The sequence below is a fragment of the Mobula hypostoma genome, chromosome 18 (assembly GCF_963921235.1).
Source record: "Mobula hypostoma chromosome 18, sMobHyp1.1, whole genome shotgun sequence".
Classification (NCBI taxonomy): Eukaryota; Metazoa; Chordata; class Chondrichthyes; order Myliobatiformes; family Myliobatidae; genus Mobula; species Mobula hypostoma.
The window spans coordinates 2,451,180-2,471,467 of record NC_086114.1 but is presented as its reverse complement, the minus strand read 5'-3'; the positions used below and the strand labels follow the sequence as shown (position 1 = coordinate 2,471,467).

Below are 20,288 nucleotides of genomic sequence, written 5' to 3'. Positions count from 1 at the left end.
AGTGTCCTATGGACTTGGACCCCAAGATCCCTCTGATCCTCCACGCTGCTAAGAGTCTTACCATTAATACTATATTCTGTCATCATATTTGACCTACCAAAATGAACCACCTCACACTTATCTGGGTTGAACTCCATCTGCTATTTCTCAGCCCAGTTTTGCATCCTATCCATGTCCCGCTGTAACCTCTGACAGCCCTCCACACTATCCACAACACCCCCAGCCTTTGTGTCATCAGCAAATTTACTAACCCATCCCTCCACTTCCTCATCCACGTCATTTATAAAAATCACAAAGAGAAGGAGTCTCAGAACAGATCCCTGAAGCACACCACTGGTCACCAACCTCCATGCAAAATATGACCCATCTGCAACCACTCTTTGCCTTCTGTGTGCAAGCTAATTTTGGATCCACAAAGCAAGGTCCCCTTGGATCCCATACCTCCTTACTTTCTCAATAAGCCATGCATGGGGTACCTTATCAAATGCCTTTCTGCAATCCATATACACTACATCTACTGCTCTTCCTTCATCAACGTGTTTAGTCATATCCACAAAAAAATCAGTCAGGCTTGTAAAGCAGGACCTGACTTTGACAAAGCCATGCTGACTATTCCTTATCATATTATGCCTCTTCAAATGTTCATAAATCCAGCCTCTCAGGATCTTTTCCATCAACTTACCAACCACTGAAGTAAGATTCACTGGTCTATAATTTCCTGGGCTATCTCTACTCCCTTTCTTGAATAAGGGAAGGTGATGCAAAGGTCATTGCCAGAGGCTCAGCAATCTCCTCCCTCGCCTCCCACAGTAGCCTGGGGTACATCTCATCCAGTCCTGGAGACTTAACCAACTTAATGCTTTCCAAAAGCTCCAGCACATCCTCTCTCTTAATGTCTATATGCTCAAGCTTTTCAATCCACTGTAAATCATCCCTACAATCACCAAGATCCTTTTCCGTAGTGAATACTGAAGCAAAATATTCATTAAGTACCTCAGCCATCTCCTCCGGTTCCATGCGCATCTTTCCACTGTCACACTTGATAGGTCCTATTCTTTCACGTCTTATCCTCTTGCTCTTGACATACTTGCAGAATGCCTTGGAGCTTTCCTTAATCCTGTCCACCAAGGCCTTCGCATGGCCCCTTCTGGCTCTCCTAATTTCATTCTTAAACTCCTTCCTGCTGGCCTTCTAATCTTCTGGATCGCTATCATTACCTAGTTTTTTGAACCTTTTGTAAGCTTTTCTTTTCTTCTTGACTAGATTTTCAACAGCCTTTGTACACCATGGTTCCTGTACCCTACCATCCTTTCCCTGTCTCATTGGAACGTACCTATGCAGAATGCCACACAAATATCCCCTGAACATTTGCCGCGTTTCTGCCGTATATTTCCCTAAGAACATCTGTTCCCAATTTATGCTTCCAAGTTCCTGCCTGATATCTTCATATTTTCCCCTTACTCCAATTAAACACTTACCTAACTTGGCTGTCCAATGCTATGGTAAAGGAGATAGAATTGTGATCAATATCTCTGAAATAATATTACCATAAATAATTTTAACAAATATTTATTTATTTATTTATTTCAGAAATACTGCACAGAATAGGCCCATCTGGCCCAATGAACCACACTGCCCAGGAACCCACATACATTTACACTGGCTTAATCACAGGACTATTCATAACGACCAATTAACCTACTATTTGATGTGCCTTTGGACTGTGGGAGGAAACTGGAGCACCCAAAGGAAGAATACTACAACACAGTACAATACTGAAAGTCTACAATATTGCCCTGAACATTTAACAAATGACACATTTCACTGTATGTGGCAGATAAAACTAATTTTATAAAATTCTGTAATCCTTAACCTCCGTCAGTACATTCCTTTATCTGGACGCAATCCTGTATTTAAGGAGACGTTGAATGTTAGACCACATCTGCTGGTGCTGAACAAAATGGACATAGCTGATCTAACAGATAAACAGGTCTGTATACTAGCACACTGAGCAGGAAACAGCTCTATAGCTGCACGTTACTTCCCAGTACTTGTATTTCTAAGTGGGAGTCAAATTTAAGAGCAGTTCATTGTGAATTATCTCCAACTTTCCCTTTCTCCCTGCAGTTTATGCCCAGAGCAGTAATGCCTTAACTGGTCTACTTGCTGGAATTTAGAAGAATAGGGGGAATTATTCTTCTAAATAATTCGATATTTGAATATTGAAAAGCCTAGATAGAGTGGATGTGGAGAGGATGGTTCCTTTAGTGGGTCAGTCTAGGACAAGATGGCACAGCCTCAGAATAGAAGGATATTCCTTCAGAACAGAGTTAAAGAGGATTTTCTTTAGCCACGGTATGATGAATCATGGGAATTCATTGCCACAGACCAAGTTATTGGGTATATTTAATGCAGATCTTGATAGGTTCTTGATTAGCAAGGCTGTCAAAAGATGTGGGGAGAAGGCAAGAAAATGGGGATGAGAGGGACAATAAATCAGGAATGGCAGAGTGGATTAAATGGGCTGAATGGCCTATTTCTGCTCCTGATGAAGGGTCTTGGCCCGAAATGTTGACTGTTTACTCTTCAATAGGTGCTGCTTGACCTGCTGAGTTCCTCCAGCATTTTGTGTGTGTGGCTCGAATTTCCAGCATCTGCAGATTTTCTTGTAATTGTGCTCCTGTGTCTTTATGATCTTACAGACATTCATCTGCAGACAATGAAAATTTTACTACATCAACCAGCAAGTAACATGCTACTCTGTGATGCTATGCCCTGATAGTGCTTTTGTACTACATTTTTCTTGTTTCTAATGGAGGCTGGTGACATAAGTGCTGTCTTCACATTATGAGAAGAATGCCAAAAGATTGTCAGTGTATCAGGAACTGCTTATCTAATCATCAGGGTCACATTAACCTTGCTGTGGTACAGCTGCACCACAAAATAATTTCTGCAGTACTGTCAATACAGAAACTTTCTTGAACTTTGAGACTTCTTGATCATTATTCTATCTGGAAAGGAATTGCATGGGTAATGAGTTTCAGACAGATAGTTTCATGGATACTTTGGACATTGAATTGTACTATATTAACCATTCTTGTGCTGTACCATAAATGCTAAAAAGCTACTCTTCCAGATTCTCAAATCAATGTAAGAGTGGGACTCAAGTTTTTCTTTCTCAAAAAAATATTTATTAAAAATAACTACATTTATAGAATACATTTCAAATATCCGGCCACTCTTATGTCCTTCAAAGCTGAATTCTAGAAACATGACTTCTAAACTTTTGGTCTTGATTACAAAAATGTCTGAATTAAGAATTGTCAAATGTTAGATTTATATTTTATAAAACTCAGGTATAATTCATAAAACACTACAGCACACAAAGAAGGCCTTTGGTCCATTTGGTCTGTGCTGAACTTAATTTGCCCACTCCTATCGACTTGCACCTGGACCACACCCCTCCATGCCCCTCGCGGCCATGTACTTATCCAAATGTTGAAATCGAACCAGCATCCACCACTTCGCTGGCAGCTCATTCCACACTCTCCACCACCCCCTTAGTGAAGAGGTTCCCCCTCATGTTCTCCTTAAGCAATTCATCTTTCACCTTTAACCCATGACCTCGAGTTCTAGTCTCACCCAACCTCAGTGGGGCAAAAATGAATTGAGTCATAGTAATTATGTAGTCAATCATTTTTTAAAAGGGTATTCTTTACACAAGATTTTGTCAGTAGGACCTAATATTTTTGTTTATTCTTCAGCGAATTCTGAAGCAATTGGAAGAACAAGGAGTCCAAAATGTCCTCTTCACAAACTGCTTACAGGACAGGGATGTACACATAAAACAAGTGAGTTCTTCAACTGAATTTGAATTGACTTGAATTCAATTTACTCCATCAGGAGTTCCCCATTAACGGTATTTGTGGAGCTGTTTAGGATATTCACCCGATTATGTGCAGATTTAAAATGATGTCAATCAGTCAGAATCAAGTTATCACTGACATACAGTATGTCGTGAAATTTCTTGTTTTGTTTCAGCAGTACGTTAAAAAAAACTATTAAGTTATAATAATAAATATCAAGAAAAAAGTAATGCAAGAAGAGAGCAAAGTGGTGAAGGCAGAGGGGAAAAAGCTGTTCCTAAAATGTTGAGTGTCCTGTAGTCTCCTGTACCACCTCCCTAATGTAGTATTGCGAAGAGAGTGTGTCCTAGGTGGTGAGGGTCTTCAATGATGTATGAGGCCTTCTTGAGGCATCGCCTTTTGGAGGTGTTCTTGTTGCTTGGGAGACTAGTACCCATGATGGAACTGACTGAGTTTACAACCCTCTGCAGCTCTTTCTGATCCTGTGCATTGGTGTCTCCATATTGGACAGTGATGCACCCAGTCAGAACAATAAAACTAGAAATTTGTGCGTGTCTTTGGTGATATACCAACCCTCCTCAAACACCTAATGAAATAAGCTGTCATGCTTTCTTTGTGATTGCATCAATACATAGGGCCCAGGATAAATCTTCGGAGATGTTGACACCGAGAAACCTGAAGCCGCTTCATCCTTTCCACTGCTGCACAAATGGAATCCTGGTGTTTCTAGAAACAGATTCCATAAGTGCTTCACATTTCAAAGTGACAGTTGTGATATTTCCTTACTTAATTATAGAGAAATGAATGCTGTTTTAATATTGCTCCCTGACTGGGATTGGCATTGTTCTAGCACAATATCTTTGATATCACCATTCTCCAGTCAGAGAAGCGGACCCCTACCTGTAGGTATTTCACAAACGCATGACAGTGCTAGTGATCTGTCATTATGCTGGTGAAATTAGTGTTTGAAAGAATGCAGACGTGAAGGTTACAATTGTCAAAAGTAAAGTGCTCAAACTATTTTCAAATTTATAACTAATTAAATGTTAAAACACAAGAGGTTCTACAGATGTTGGAAATCAAGAGTAACATACAGAAAATGCTGGAGGAACTCAGCAGGTCAGGCAGCATCTGTGGAGAGGAATAAACAGTTGACGTTTCAGGCCAAGATCCTTAATCAGGACCAGGTCTTCTCCATAGGTGCTGCCTGACCTGCTGAGTTCCCCCAGCATTTTGCGTGTGTTAATTAAATGTTAGCTCTGCTGCAGAAGAATTATCACCATACAAAGCTTAAGGAATGTGTCCCATCTCCTTGAGGCAATCTCACACCTGAACCAAATGGTGAACAGATGCTGGCTCAACTGAGGCTGAGTTCAACCTCGATTCATGTTTTGCATTAACATGGACCATACAGTTGTAACTGAGCTATTAAATCAGTAAGAACTGTAAAAACTGTTAACCTAATTTATTTATTAGAACCTGAGTAATTATAGGAAGTTAGTTGGCACCCATCCCAGTCCCAGTTCAGACACAATAGTTTGATGTTTGCTACTACTACTACTACTACTGCGTCGACTCAGGCCTAGGGGGCCGGCGTCGGGCACGATGACAGACTCTCCACTTCTCCCTCTCCCTCATCAGTGTGTTCAGTTTATCTACATTAGCCGCACCGCTGTGTTGACCATAGTCTTGGGAGGGTGCCCAGGGTTCATCCTCCCGTGCTTGGGTTCCCATATGATGACTAGGCTGGCAGGTAGCTCGGGGTGGCGTAGACAGTGCCCCGCTAGTTGCAATCTTCTCGTATTGATTTTAGTGGAGAGCATCGGTAGGTTGTTATAGAGCTCAACATTCATCATGTGCTGTTGCCAACTCACATCAAGAGCTATCCGGAGCATTCGTGTATAGCAACCATCTAGAGACTTTCGCTTAGTCTTGGTGAGTGTCCACGTCTCGCATCCGTACGTGAGAATGGACTGTATGACTGCTATGAAGATCCTCTTTTTACAGTAGTAAATCCTGTCAATCCTCTGTTTGACAGTAATAGAAATGTGTTCTTTCTCCAAGTATAAAAGTATTTTCTCTTGATGAGTTTGTGATTTGATCATTAATTACTGCTTTTTTGGATGATTGGTAGATTGTTCCCACTGTTATAGACCTCATTCAGAAAAGTAACCGGTATCATCGAACAGAGGTAAGGAAATGTATATGTTATTGTCTATGATATATAATTTGGTACTTTGATGTCACAAACTAATGCACATTAATAATGCCAATAAAGCATAATGCTATAATGGAGCCAGTGACCCAGGTTCAATTCTGCTGTCTGTAAGGATTTTGTACGTTTTCCCTGTGTCAATATGGGTTTCCTCCAGGTGTTTCAGTTTCCTCCCAAATCCCAAAGACGTAGAAGTTAGTAGATTAATTAGTTACATGGGGGTAATTGGGTGGCATGAGCTCGTTGGGCTAGAAGGGCTTGTCACTATACTGTATCTCTAATTTTTAAAATAATGATTAATAGTAATCATATGCATAAAACCATTCATACACCACTTAATATTACGCATCACTTGGGTACCATGTTTCGATGTGAGTGTGTATCGAGTTTTGTCCCATCGAGTCAGCTCCGCTATTCAATCATGGCTGATTTATTATCTTTCTCACTCCCATTCTCCTGCCTTCTCCCCATAACCTTTGACACCATGACTAATCGAAACCCATCAACTCTGCTTTATATATACCCAGTGATGGCCTCTGCAGCCATCTGTGGCATTGAATTCCACAGATTCACTACCCTGTGGCTCAAGAAATTCTTCCTCATCTCTGTTTTAAATGAATATCCTTCTATTCTGAGGTTATATCCTCTGGTCCTACACTCACCCACAATAGGAAACATCCTCTCCACATCCACTCTACCTAGGCCCTTTAATATTCAATAGGTTTCAAAGAGATTGCCCCTTATTCTTCTAAATTCCAGCGAGTAGAGGTCCAGAGCCATCAAACATTCTTCATGCATTAACCCTTTCATTCCTGGAATCATTCTTGTGAGCCTTCTCTGGACTCACTTGCAGGCTTCTGTCACGCTTGTAGACATTGGGCTTCAACATCTGCATTAGACTCAGAGATTCACAGACCCAGCTCAGGTCAACCGGCCTTGACTTCAGAGCCGTCTGTGACAATGAATTCCACAGATTGACCATCCTCTGGCTAAAGAAATTCCTGCTCCTGCTCTCTGTTCTAAAGGGACAGCCCTCTATTCTGAGGCTGTGCACTCTGGTCTTAGACTCCCCCACTATAAGAAACATCCTCTCCACATCCACTCTGGAAACCCTTCTGTAGGTTGCAGCTTAGTTCCTCCAGCAGATGGGAAGTGATACTTGAACTTTGTCACGGGTTTAGCCACAGCTTGACATGCAGTTCTTCTCACCACATTGTAGGAAATAACGTAATTGAACTGGAGCAGGGGTAGAGCAGATTTACAGCGATGCTGTCTGCAAAATAGTAGTTACATAAAAAACCTACAGCACAATACAGGCCCTTTGGCCCACAAAGTTGTGCCGAACAGGTCCCTACCTTAGAAATTACTAGGCTTACCCATAGCCCTCTATTTTTCTAAGCTCCATGTACCTATCCAAAAGTCTCTTAAAAGACCCTATCGTATCTGCCTCCACCATTGTTGCCGGCAGCCGATTCCACGCACTCACTGCTCTCTGCGTAAAAAACTTACCCCTGACATCTCCTCTGTACCTGCTCCCCAGCACCTTAAACCTGTGTCCTCTTGTGGCAAACATTCCAGCTCTGGGAAAAAGCCGCTGACTATCCACACGATCAATGCCTCTCATCATCTTATACACCTCTATCAGGTCACCTCTCATCCTCTGTTGCTCCAAGGAGAAAAGGCCACGTTCACTCAACCTATTCTCATAAGGCATGCTCCCCAATCTAGGTAACATCCTTGTAAATCTCCTCTGCACCCTTTCTATGGTTTCCACATCCTTCCTGTAGTGAGGTGACCAGAACTGAGCACAGTACTCCCAAGTGGGGTCTGACCAGGGTCCTATATAGCTGCAACATTACCTCTCGGCTCCCAAGTTCTGAGCAAAAAAGTCAGATAAGTTTTATTTGAAATTGAGGAGGTTGAGGGGAAACTTGAATGAAATGTATAAAGTTTTGAGGAATCAGTATAAATGGAATGGATTTATTTCCTTTTACAGAAGGGTCAAAAATAGGGAGTAGAAATTTAAAGTAATTGGTACAAGGCTTAGGATAAGATGAGGAAAATCTTTATAACCCAGCTGCACAGGGTTCTGTAATTCACTGTGTGAAAGGGTGGTTGGTAGAAACCCTCAACAATTTTAAAAGGCGACACAATAATGTAGTGGTTAGTGTAATGCTATTACCATGTCAGCAACTCAGGTTTAGTTCCCGCCACTGTCTGTAAGGAGCTTGTACATTCTCCCAGTGATTGCATGGGTTTCCTCTCGGAGCTCTAGTTTCCTCCCACATTCCAAAGCCGTATGGATTATAGGTAAATTGGTCACATGGGTATGATTGGGCGTTGTAGGCTCAAGGGCGCGGAAGTGCCTGTTGCGGTGCTTTAATAATAATAATGGCTCTGTCTGTCTAAGTACACAATGGATGCACCCGGTTTAGGACTCAACTGGGTGTTGAACAGAGTCGGCTGTGGCTGAATAAGCCGATTCTTGAGCGGCAGTCCTTGGCACAGCTGCTGCACACGAAGGCTGGTGGCTGCGGCTGGGTAGTCACTGCCACAGCTTTCCTTCTCTTTCTTCTGTCCAACCACAGCCGAGTTCGTTTTTCCTCTGCATTGGTAATGCCTGTACGTACAGCCTGTAGCCAGGTGCAGCGATACAGGGCTGTGTTACAGGGACGTTTGTAAACGTGACCTGAAGTCTGCTGATATCAGGGTGGACAATTGGGAAGAGACAGCTGCAAATCGCTGCACCTGGCGACAGGCTGCGGTGCTTTATCTCTAAATAAAATAAATATAAGTGTTCTGGAGGTTTGGATGTGTATTTGAAGAACTACTACTGACTGGGCTTCAGTCCCAGTACTGGAAGGTGGGATAGCCTTTTCCATCAGCATCAAAGTTATGGGTTAAAAGGCTTTTTCCCCTGTCAGAGTTTACATGTTTATTTAGAGATACAGTGTGGAACAGGCCCCTCTGACAGAGTTTACATGTTTATTTAGAGATACAGTGCGGAACAGGCCCCTCTGACAGAGTTTACATGTTTATTTAGAGATACAGTGCGGAACAGGCCCCTCTGACAGAGTTTACATGTTTATTTAGAGATACAGTGCGGAACAGGCCCCTCTGACAGAGTTTACATGTTTATTTAGAGATACAGTGCGGAACAGGCCCCTCTGACAGAGTTTACATGTTTATTTAGAGATACAGTGCGGAACAGGCCCCTCTGACAGAGTTTACATGTTTATTTAGAGATACAGTGCGGAACAGGCCCCTCTGACAGAGTTTACATGTTTATTTAGAGATACAGTGCGGAACAGGCCCCTCTGACAGAGTTTACATGTTTATTTAGAGATACAGTGTGGAACAGGCCCTTCTGGCCCAACGAGCTACACCGCCCAGCAACCCACCTATTTAACTCTAGCCTAATCACAGGACAATTTACGGTGACCAGTTAACCTACTAACTGGTACATCTTCAGACTATAGTCGGAAACTGGATACCTGGAGAAAATCTACGCACACAAGGGATGGAATGTACATTTTTTTTACAGAGGACACTGGAACTAAACTCCGAATGCAACACCCTGAGCTGTAGTAGCATCATGCTAACTGCCACACTACCATAGCGCCCTATTTTCCATCTCTAAAGTTTTTTATAATCTGGAAGGGTAATAAATCTTAGAAAATATTTGCTTGTCAGGTCAGAGGAATCAAAATCTTTGGGGAGGTTTAAAATGAGGCCAAACTCTATAAAAAGAGAGTTGGATTACTTGAGGGAATAGCGTGTTCTTGAGATTGATAAATGTTTAGAATTTATACCTAACAGGTCACCAGTGTTGTGGATCTCTGTCTTAACTATGTCTGTCTTTTATAAAATTGGTAGGTAATGTAGAATGTACAAGCATGATCATTTGGATACTGGGTCATTCAGAACACTTGGTAATGAGAAATATTCCCATTTACCTTGTTTCCCCTTAGAACATGGAGTATTGTTTGATGGTGATTGGTGTACCAAACGTCGGGAAGTCATCCCTCATTAATGCCATGCGAAGAATGTATTTAAAGAAAGGTACGTTGTATTTACACAAACCACTTGAATGGACACAAAACTGTTTGAATCTATGAGAAAACGGTGTTTGTCAGTCTCCTTTCTGAGGTGAATAAACAGTCAATTATTTTGTCAGATTTTTCACAAAGTTACTGAGCACCAGGACCAAGGATACTGAGCCCAAGTGAGGACAGCATGGCTGATTCCAATGCTGTCCATCTGTGACTCAAGGCCATATACAACTGGCTTCTCTACTCGAAGCATGGACAGCACGTAGCGTAGTGGCTACTGTAAAACTAATACAGTCCCAGCAACCAGGAGTTCAATTCTGCTGCTGTTGTAAGGAGGTTGTACATTCTCCACCTGACCGCTGAGTGTTCCGGTTTCCTCCCACATTCCAAAGACGAACGGGTTAGAGTTAGTGAGTTTGTATGTTGGTGGTGGAAGTGTGGTGACACTTGTGGCTGCTTAGCACAATCCTCACTGATTTGATTTGATGTAAATGATGCATTTCACTGTATGTTTCAATGTACGTGATAAATAAAGCCAATCTTTAAATTACACACGAAACTTCAGAAATGGAGTGGTGATAACCTCATGATGGAGGTCACCATTCTGATGACATTTAACAGAGCATTATTTGTTTTCTCTCAGCACAGTTTAATCTTGTAATACTTGCATGCAGTGGCCACTTCATTAGATACAGGATTGAAACTCGGTGTGGTCTCCTGCTCCTGTAGCCCATCTACTTCAACGTTCAATATGTGCGTTCAGAGATGCTCTTCTGCATACCACTGTTGTAACATGTGGTTATTTGAGTTACTGTCGCCTTCCTGTCAGCTTGAACCAGTTTGGCTGTTCTCATCTGACCTTATTAACAAGGCATTTTTGCCCACAAAACTGCCACTCACTGGAAGTCTTTTATATTCCACATCATTCTCTGTAAAGTCTAGAGACTGTTGTGTGTGAAAATCTCGGGAGATCAGCAATTTCTGAGATACTCAAACCACCCCATGTGGCTCCAACAATCACAGTCTAAGTCACTTAGATTACATTTCTTCCCCACTTTTGGTCTGAACAACAACTGAACCTCTTGGCCATGTCTCCATTGTGTTGCTGCCACTGAGTGTGTGTGCCTTACGGAATTCTTGAAGAGCACAGTTTTGCTTCTATTATAGACAGTCAATTGCTGAAGGGCTAAAGGCTTTGCCTTTTTTTTTAGGCAAGGCATCCAGGGTTGGTGGTGTGCCAGGGATTACCAGAGCTGTCCTCACAAAGATTCAGGTAAATATAAGGGAGCTTGAAAACAATGATAGTTGTAGCTGGTATTTTGGGGGCAACCTTTGGCTGTTCATTCCCAGATACGTACAGGATACTTGATGAGGCATTGATGCATATTACTGATTGGATTAGTGGCTCATTTATGGCCAATGTCTCAAATAGAAACAGAAATCATATTGCACAGCACCCTTCATCTTTTATACTCATGTAGTGCATAAGCATTACAGGGGTGGGGAGTGTAAGCACAAGGGAGGCGGGGAAGTGGATCTGGAAGGCTAACCTACAGTAACCTTTGCCTTTAAAACTGTCCAATGTGTCAGGTTGTTGGGATGAGAGAGGGAACTGCCCTGAAGTCTGGAAGTCCTCAACCTATGCTCCTGCCTTCTCATCATAACCTTTGACACCCTTACTAATCAAGAACCCATCGACTTCCACTTTAAATATAGCCAGTGACTTGGTCTCAGCAGCCGGGTTGGTGCAGGGGCTTTTGTGTGTGTTGTTCAAGACTTCTAGCATCAGCAGAATCTCTTGTGTTTATCACATCCTTCTTAGTGTGGTGGCACAATATTCCAAGTGCTTCTTAACTGGTGGTCTGTAAAATTGCAACGTAATGTCCCTACATTAATATCTTATGCCCCAACCTGTGGAGATAAGCATGCCACACACCACCTTCATCATCTTGTCACACGTTGTTGCCACTTTCAGGGAACTATGGACTTGGACCCCTAGGTTTCTCTATTCATCAACTTTCCCCAGTGTCCGTCCAATTACAGGTGTGCGCTGCTTAACGTCCATTCGAACAACGTCCGATCACATATACGTCCATAGTCCCGATCAGACAATGTGACGTAGCAGATGTAACCAATCCTGTGTATCGCGCGTCTCTTGAGTGGAATAGCGTTATCTCTCTGTTTAATTTTCTTTCGAAAATATTACCGTAAAGTGCATCCTGGCTTCCAAACGCAGCAAAACCACTCCTAGTGATAGCAGCAGCAAGAGGCAAAGGAAAAGTATTGATTTGGAAGTGAAACAAAAGGTTATTAAACAATATGAAGGTGGAAAACCAGTGAATGCTATTGCTCGGGATTTAAGCATGTCGCACTCGACAATCACGACGATCCTGAAAAACAAAGAAAAAATTCTCGAAGCTGTTAAAGGATTGGCTTCACTGAAAACTACAAGGCTCACGAAAATGCGAAAGGGACCTATATCAGATATGGAGAAATTGCTAATGACATGGATTTAGTCAATTCAGGTACACTGCAGTACTCCATATAGGTTTGCGAAGTATATAATGGTGTCCGCACAACGTCCAAATCACATAACGTCCGATTTCACAGAACGTATCGTGGACTTTAAGCGACACATACCTGTACTGTACGTGTCCTACCTTTACCTGACCTCCATTTGCCTATACACCCCACCTAATTTTCCAGCTGATCCATGTCTTGCTTCAGCCTGATATAGCATTCTTCATTATCCATTGGCAAAATTAATTATCATACCACCTACGTTCACGTGCATATATTGGTACTAATACATCATCATTGGCAAAATTAATTATCTTACCTCCTACATTCAGGTTCATATATTGGTAACGTACATCACCACAAATTGCTGGAGGAACTCACCAAGTCAAGTAGCATCTGTAGTGGGAATTAAACAGTCGATATTTCAGGCTGAAACCCTTCATGAGTCTTGATGAAGGGTTTTGGCCTGAAACGTGTGCAACACTTCAACTACCTGAGTGCTGGTGTGAGAGCTTAATCTGCTTTAATCTAGCCCATTTGGATGAATTTTTAGCTCTGGATCACATGCAAACAAAAAGTACATCTTCACCTTACCCGGGAAATGTAGCAGCTACCACTCCAGTCTACCTCTGTTAATTTAGAAGTTGGATCAGTGGTTGTTTAAGGGAGATGGTCCAGACCCATTTACAATAGTATAGGCATCGTTGCTGTGAAGTATATTTGAGCCCTCCGCTGGTAGAAGCTGCACCGCTGCAGTGAAACCCTGTCCACTCTTGACTCCCCACTCTATCTTCTGGAAAATATTTCAACAGGTCTGTCCCTAGATCAGATTTGGTTGGAATTAGCTACCTTCTTCATCAATCCATTTTTTGTTTAAAAGAATGTAGTTGACCAAAATACTGATGGGTCTTAAATTAAGAGATCTTGAAAATCTGTATTCAACTGGTACAGCATTATATAAAATTGATATTCCAAAGTAGCTGTCTGTCATTCATGTTTACCTTTAAAATAATATTGTTAGGATGACTTTCCAAGCAAAGAACACAACAGTACAGGCCCTTTGGCCCACAATATCGTGTTGAACTTTTAACTTACCCCACAACCAAGCTCTAATCCTTCCCTCTCAAATAGTCCTCCATTTTTCTATCATCCATGTGCCTATCTAAGAATTCATTAAATGTCTGTAATGTATCTGCCTCTACCACCACCCCAGCAGAGCATTCCATGCACCCACCACTCTTGTGTAAGAAAAACTTACTCCTGACACCCTGCCCCCATATTTTCCTCCAATCACCTCATAATTATGACCCCTCATATTAGACATTTCTGCCATGGGAAAATGGCTGTCCACTCAATCTATGCTTCATATTATCTTGCACATGTTGTATATTTTACATTGTATTTTAATGTTTAATATTTGATTAGCATCAATCCTGATTTTTAGACCCACAAGTTATTTCTGGATTGAAGTTTCCGGAAGAGTTCTTAACTAGGTTAAACTGGGATTGAATATCCAATAACCAAACTGATTTATAAACCTAACTTGTATCTTTATGGCAGGGAAGGGGGAAAGAGTCCCTGAAACAGACCTACCCCACCCTCTTCAGTACAGATTAGTACCACATGATTAATGATGAGGCCTCTCAGTTCCTGGTAAAATGCAGAACATCAGCTGACACTGGCAAAAGCAGTCATGGTTATTTTACAACGGAGGGTGTCGTTTTAATATGTCCAGCCAATAATCTAGGACAAGCATTTTTCTCATCACCTTTAGATGTCCTCCGGTAATATAGTGGTAAAAGAAGTTATGAATGTTCTGTGTTTCTGCAGGTTTGCGAGAGACCTGTCGTATTTTTATTAGATACTCCTGGTGTCTTTTCTCCTCACATTGAAAGCGTGGAAGTTGGGTTGAAGCTGGCACTCTGTGGTATGTTCTACACATGGACCTGGCACACTACATCAACACTGATGATAGTAAACGAATAACTGTTAGAATAGTACAGTACTACAGCACAGAAACAGGAGCTTTGGCTTATCTAGTCCATGCTGAAATGATATTCTGCCTACTCCCACCAACCTACATCTGGACCATAGCCCTCCGTACCCCTCCCATCCTTGTAACTATCCAAACTTCTCATTGAAACCTATCGAATATTGAAATACCTAGGGAAAATGGATATGGAGATAATGTTTCCTATTGTCGGGGAGTCTAGGCCCAGAGGGCACAGCGTCAGAATTAGAACAGAGATAAGGAGGAATTTCTTTAACAAGAGAGTGGTGAATCTGTAGAATTCATTGCCCCAGATGGTTGTGGAGGCCAAGCCCTTGAATACATTTAATTGGAGGTTGACAGGTTCTTGATTAGTCAGGGCATCAAAAGCTGTGAGGAGAAGGCCAGGTCATAAGGTTCAGAGGGATAATAAATCAGCCTTGATAGAATGGCGGAGCAAACTTGGTGGGTAGAATGGCCTAATACTGCACCTATGCCTTCTGTTCTTGTGTTGTGTTATTGTTGGTTCACAGTCAATTGGTAATTCAAATGTCTACTGCTGAGATTTGATATCATAATCAAGTTGATCCTATGCAATACAAAGTGCATTCCTGATGGATAGATCCATGAAAACAAAGATCCCTGTCTGATCTTTTCATGGGTCCACCAGTGTTAAGGATCCTATGCACTAATTAAATAACAACAAAGGAATTTCTCATTGTATCTTATCAATACCAGAGTGAATGGAACCAAGATAGTTGACTTCAAATCATTGTTGTTTGGTGGCACCACATAAACGTTGGCTGCTGGCCTTGCTTCAGAAATAAATCTGAGTTCAGCTTTAAAATGTTTTGAGGTTACAAAACATAGTTTTGGATGCAATATTTTTCTTTCCTTCAATGCAATAGTCCTGTATTGGATTTCCCACAGGAACAATATTAGACCATTTGGTAGGAGAGGAAGTAATTGCGGACTATCTACTCTTCACTCTCAATAAGCATCAGAAGTTCGAGTAAGTATCATTTTATACTATTTTTCAGCATGTTCATTTTGTTCAGCATGTCTCCATTTGTGCTAAATAACCGCCTAGCAATCCCTGATTTAATTCTAGCCGAATCACAGGATGATTTACAATGACCAATTAACTTACTAACTGGTACAGTCTCTGGACTGTGGGAGGAAACCAGAGCACCCGGAGGAAACCCGAGCACCCGGAGGAAACCCACGCATTCCATGGGGAAGACATATAGACTCCTTACAGATGATGTCTCAGTTGAACTCAGAATTCCAAAACTCTGAGCAATAATAGTGTTGCGCTAACTGCTACACTACTGTGGCGCCTCCAAACTAGCGTATAGAGTAGTATAATGGATGTTTGTCAAAGTAAGATGTCATGTTTTCTCTTTGGATAAACAAATCACCTTTGGTTATTTGGGCTTTTACAATTCTGACTCTTGATTAAATCAATGTTTCTTCCTCAATTGTCAGGGTCAATTGAAAGCAAAAGGAAAATTCAAGTTGTTTCCCCATTGAAATGTTACTTGTCTCATTAATGATAAATATGAACCACACTGCCCTTTCCCAATTTCTTTGCTGTGTAAAATTTCTCTGTATGTAGATAGCCCATCACAGGTAAATGAGTGCAAGATATTAACATCTGATTTGCAACTGACCATCTATTTTTCTGATATTACTATTCCTCTTCCAGATCCCTGAGAGTCCTATGTGACATTTTTGCTGTCCTATTACACTAGAATATAAACAGCATCAAATCATAAAAAATTGACAATGCAGGAGACCATTCAGTTCATCCTTTTTGTGCTGAGAAAGATCAAACCAGCTTAATCCTATTTTCAAGCAGGAGCCCTCCAGGTGACAGCTCTTCACAAAATGTGTTTAAAGTGTGATAGGGGTTTCTGTCTCTAACCTTTTGGGCAGTCAGTTCCAGACCCCTGCCACCCTCTGGCTGAAAGACTTTCCTGAGCTCCCTCTAATCTTTGCATGTGCCCTTTGTTGATAGAAACAGAACCTTCCAATCTCCTCATAATTTTGTACTCCTCAGCTGGGTTTCTCTTTGACCTCCCATTTCAAAAAGAGCCTCACCATACAATTTCCATTTCTGGCAACATTCTTTAAATCTCAGTGCTTTTCACCAGTTCAGTCACACCTTTCCTGTAATCTGGGATTGAAACTGTACACATTATGCAACCTATGTTCAAAGTACATTTATTATCAAAGTATGTATAAGATATATAACCTTGAGATTCGTCTGCTTACAGGCAGCCACAAAACAAACCCGAAAGAACCCAATTTTAAAAAAAGACCACACCCAATGTGCAGGGAGAGGGAAAAGAACACAAGTCATGCAAACAAAAGGATTCAGAACAAAACTAAGTCCATAGACATGCAGCCCAGAGCAGGTCCATTGCGTCAGTCTCAGTTCATCCCTCAGAGGAGCAACTTGTTACAAAGCCCAGAACAGTCTCACAGCCTTAGCTGACAGCGGAGTAATGAGCAGAATTGGCCCAACCCTTGCATCTAGGCTGGCGTTTAAATTGTCCCCCACACTAGGACCCAGGCCCCACTGCATCAACACTCTGAGCCTGGACCCTGCCACCACGTTTTGGCTCGCACCCAACCTTTCCAAAGCAGCCCGGCGCTTAGATCGATCCAACCTCGGTTTAGGTGGACAGGCTCCAAAACAATTCCTATCCATCTCCATCTCGAACATGCCTCGACTTCCCTCTGACCACTTCTCCTCAAACATGCCATGCTCTGACTTGGCATCACAGTCGTATGCCTCGATCCTCAAGTCAGCCTGATTGGTAGGAAGCAGCGAGTGGGAATAAAAAGATCCTTTTTGGTTGCCTAGTGATGGTCTGCAGAGGTTGGTGTCGGGACCACTTCTTTTTATGTTGTATATAAATGATTTAGATGATGGAATAGATTACTTTGTTACCAAGTTTGCAGATGATACGAACGTTGGTGGAAGGGCAGGTAGTGTTGAGGGAACAGGTAGGATGCAGAAGGACTTGGACAGATTAGGACAATGGGCAAGAAAGTGGCAAATGAAATACAATGTTGGAAAATGCATGCTTATGCAATTTGGTAGTAGAAATAAATATGTGGACTACTTTCTAAATGGGGAGAAAATCCGGGAATCTGAGATGCATAGGGACTTGGGAGTCCTTGTGCAGAACACCCTGAAGGTTAACTTGCCGGTTGAGTCGGTGGTGAGGAAGGCAAATGCCATGTTAGCATTCATTTCAAGAGGTCTAGAATACAAGAGCAGGGATGTGATGCTGAGGCTTTATAAGGCACTGATGAGGCCTCACCTTGAGTATTCTGAACAGTTTTGGGCCCCTCATCTTAGAAAAGATGCGCTGGCATTGGAGGGAGTCCAGAGGAGGTTCACAAGGATGATTCCAGGAATGAAAGGGTTATCATACGAGGAATGTCTGATGGCTCTGGGTCTCTACTTGCTGGAATTCAGAAGGATGAGGGAGGATCTCGTTGAAACCTCTCAAATGTTGAAAGGCCTAGACAGAGTAGGTGTGGAAAGGATGTTTCCCATGGTGGGGGAGTCTAGGACAAGAGGGCACAGCCTCAGGATAGAGGGGCACCCTTTCAAAGCAGAGATGTGGAGAAATTTCTTTAGCCAAAGGGTGGTGAATTTGTGGAATTTGTTGCCACATGCAGCTGTGAAGGCCAGGTCATTGCATGTACTTAAGGCAGAGATTGATAGGTTCTTGATTGGACATGGTATCAAAGGTTAAGGGGAGAAGGCCGGGAAATGGGGTTGAGGAGGAGATAGGAAAAAAGACTCAGCCATGATTGAATGGCGGAGCAGACTTGATGGGCCAAATGGCCTCTGCTCCTATGTCTTATGGGCTTATTACCTCCCGCAGAACCCACACCACCAGGTTCAGGAACAGTTATTACCCCACAAACATCAGACTCTTGAACTAGAGGGGATAACTTCACTCAACTTCACCTGCCCCATCACTGAACTGTTCCCACAACCTTTGGACTTATTTTCAAGGACTTCTCATCTCTTGTTATTGATATTTATTGCATATTTATTATTATTTTGAGCTTACTTCCTTTTGTATTTGCACAATTTATAGAATTTTGCACAGGGGTTGTTTGTCCACCTTGTTTGCAGTCTTTCATTGACTCTGTGTTTCTTTGTATTTACTGTGAATGTACACACGTAAATGCATCGGAGGGTTGTATATGGTGGCATAAGACAATAAGACAAAGGAGCAGAAGTTGGTCATTCGGCCCATCGAGTCTGCTCCACCATTTTATCATGAGCTGATCCATTCTCCTATTTAGTCCCACTCCCCCGCCTTCTCACCATAACCTTTGATGCCCTGGCTACTCAGATACCTATCAATCTCTGCCTTAAATACACCCAATGACTTGGCCTCCACTGCTGCCCGTGGCAACAAATTCCATAGATTCACCACCCTCTGACTAAAAAAATTTCTTCGCATTTCTGTTCTGAATGGGCGCCCTTCAATCCTTAAGTCATGCCCTCTCGTACTAGACTCCCCCATCATGGGAAACAACTTTGCCACATCCACTCTGTCCATGCCTTTCAACATTCGAAATGTTTCTATGAGGTCTCCCCTCATTCTTCTAAACTCCAAGGAATACAGTCCAAGAGCGGACAAACGTTCCTCATATGTTAACCCTCTCATTCCCGGAATCATTCTAGTGAATCTTCTCTGTACCCTCTCCAACGTCAGCACATCCTTTCTTAAATAAGGAGACCAAAACTGCCCACAGTACTCCAAGTGAGGTCTCACCAGCGCCTTACAGAGCCTCAACATCACATCCCTGCTCCTATGCTCTATTCCTCTAGAAATGAATGCCAACATTGCATTCGCCTTCTTCACTACTGACTCAACCTGGAGGTTAACTTTAAGGGTATCCTGTACGAGGACTCCCAAGTCCCGTTGCATCTCAGAACTTTGAATTCTTTCCCCATTTAAATAATAGTCTGCCCGTTTATTTTTTCTGCCAAAATGCATAACCGTACACTTTCCAACATTGTACTACATTTGCCACTTCTCTGCCCATTCTTCCAATCTATCCAAGTCTCTCTGCAGACTCTCCGTTTCCTCAGCAATACCAGCCCGTCCACCTATCTTCGTATTGTCAGCAAACTTAGCCACAAAGCCATCTATTCCATAATCCAAATCGTTGATGTAAAATGTAAAAAGAAGCGGCCCCAACACTGATCCCTGTGGAAAACCACTGGTAACTGGCAGCCAACCAGAATAGGATCCCTTTATTCCCACTCTCTGTTTCCTGCCAATCAGCCAACGCTCTATCCACGTATGTAACTTTCCCGTAATTCCATGGGCTCTTATCTTGTTAAGTAGCCTCATGTGTGGCACCTTGTCGAAGGCCTTCTGAAAATCCAAATATACAACATCCACTGCATCTCCCTTGTCTAGCCTACTGGTAATTTCCTCAAAAAATTGTAATAGGTTTGTCAGGCAGGATTTTCCTTTAAGGAATCCATGCTGAGTTCTGCCTATCTTGTCATATGCCTCCAGATACTCTGTAACCTCATCCTTGACAATCAACTCCAACAACTTCCCAACCACCGATGTCAAGCTAGCAGGTCTATA

General features: G+C 42.2%; 1 protein-coding gene across 1 annotated transcript in view; it reads left to right on the top strand.

Annotated features, from left to right (window-relative positions):
- The window catches only part of mtg1 (mitochondrial ribosome-associated GTPase 1), a 32,885-nt gene that overhangs the window by 7,884 nt on the left and 4,713 nt on the right, over positions 1–20,288 (top strand). Inside the window, exons 3-9 of the mRNA XM_063070313.1 lie at positions 1,888–1,990; positions 3,765–3,851; positions 6,001–6,057; positions 10,053–10,143; positions 11,345–11,406; positions 14,484–14,580; positions 15,574–15,655. Of these exons, the coding sequence (XP_062926383.1) occupies positions 1,888–1,990; positions 3,765–3,851; positions 6,001–6,057; positions 10,053–10,143; positions 11,345–11,406; positions 14,484–14,580; positions 15,574–15,655 (579 nt within the window). The remainder of the gene's footprint in view (positions 1–1,887; positions 1,991–3,764; positions 3,852–6,000; positions 6,058–10,052; positions 10,144–11,344; positions 11,407–14,483; positions 14,581–15,573; positions 15,656–20,288) is intronic.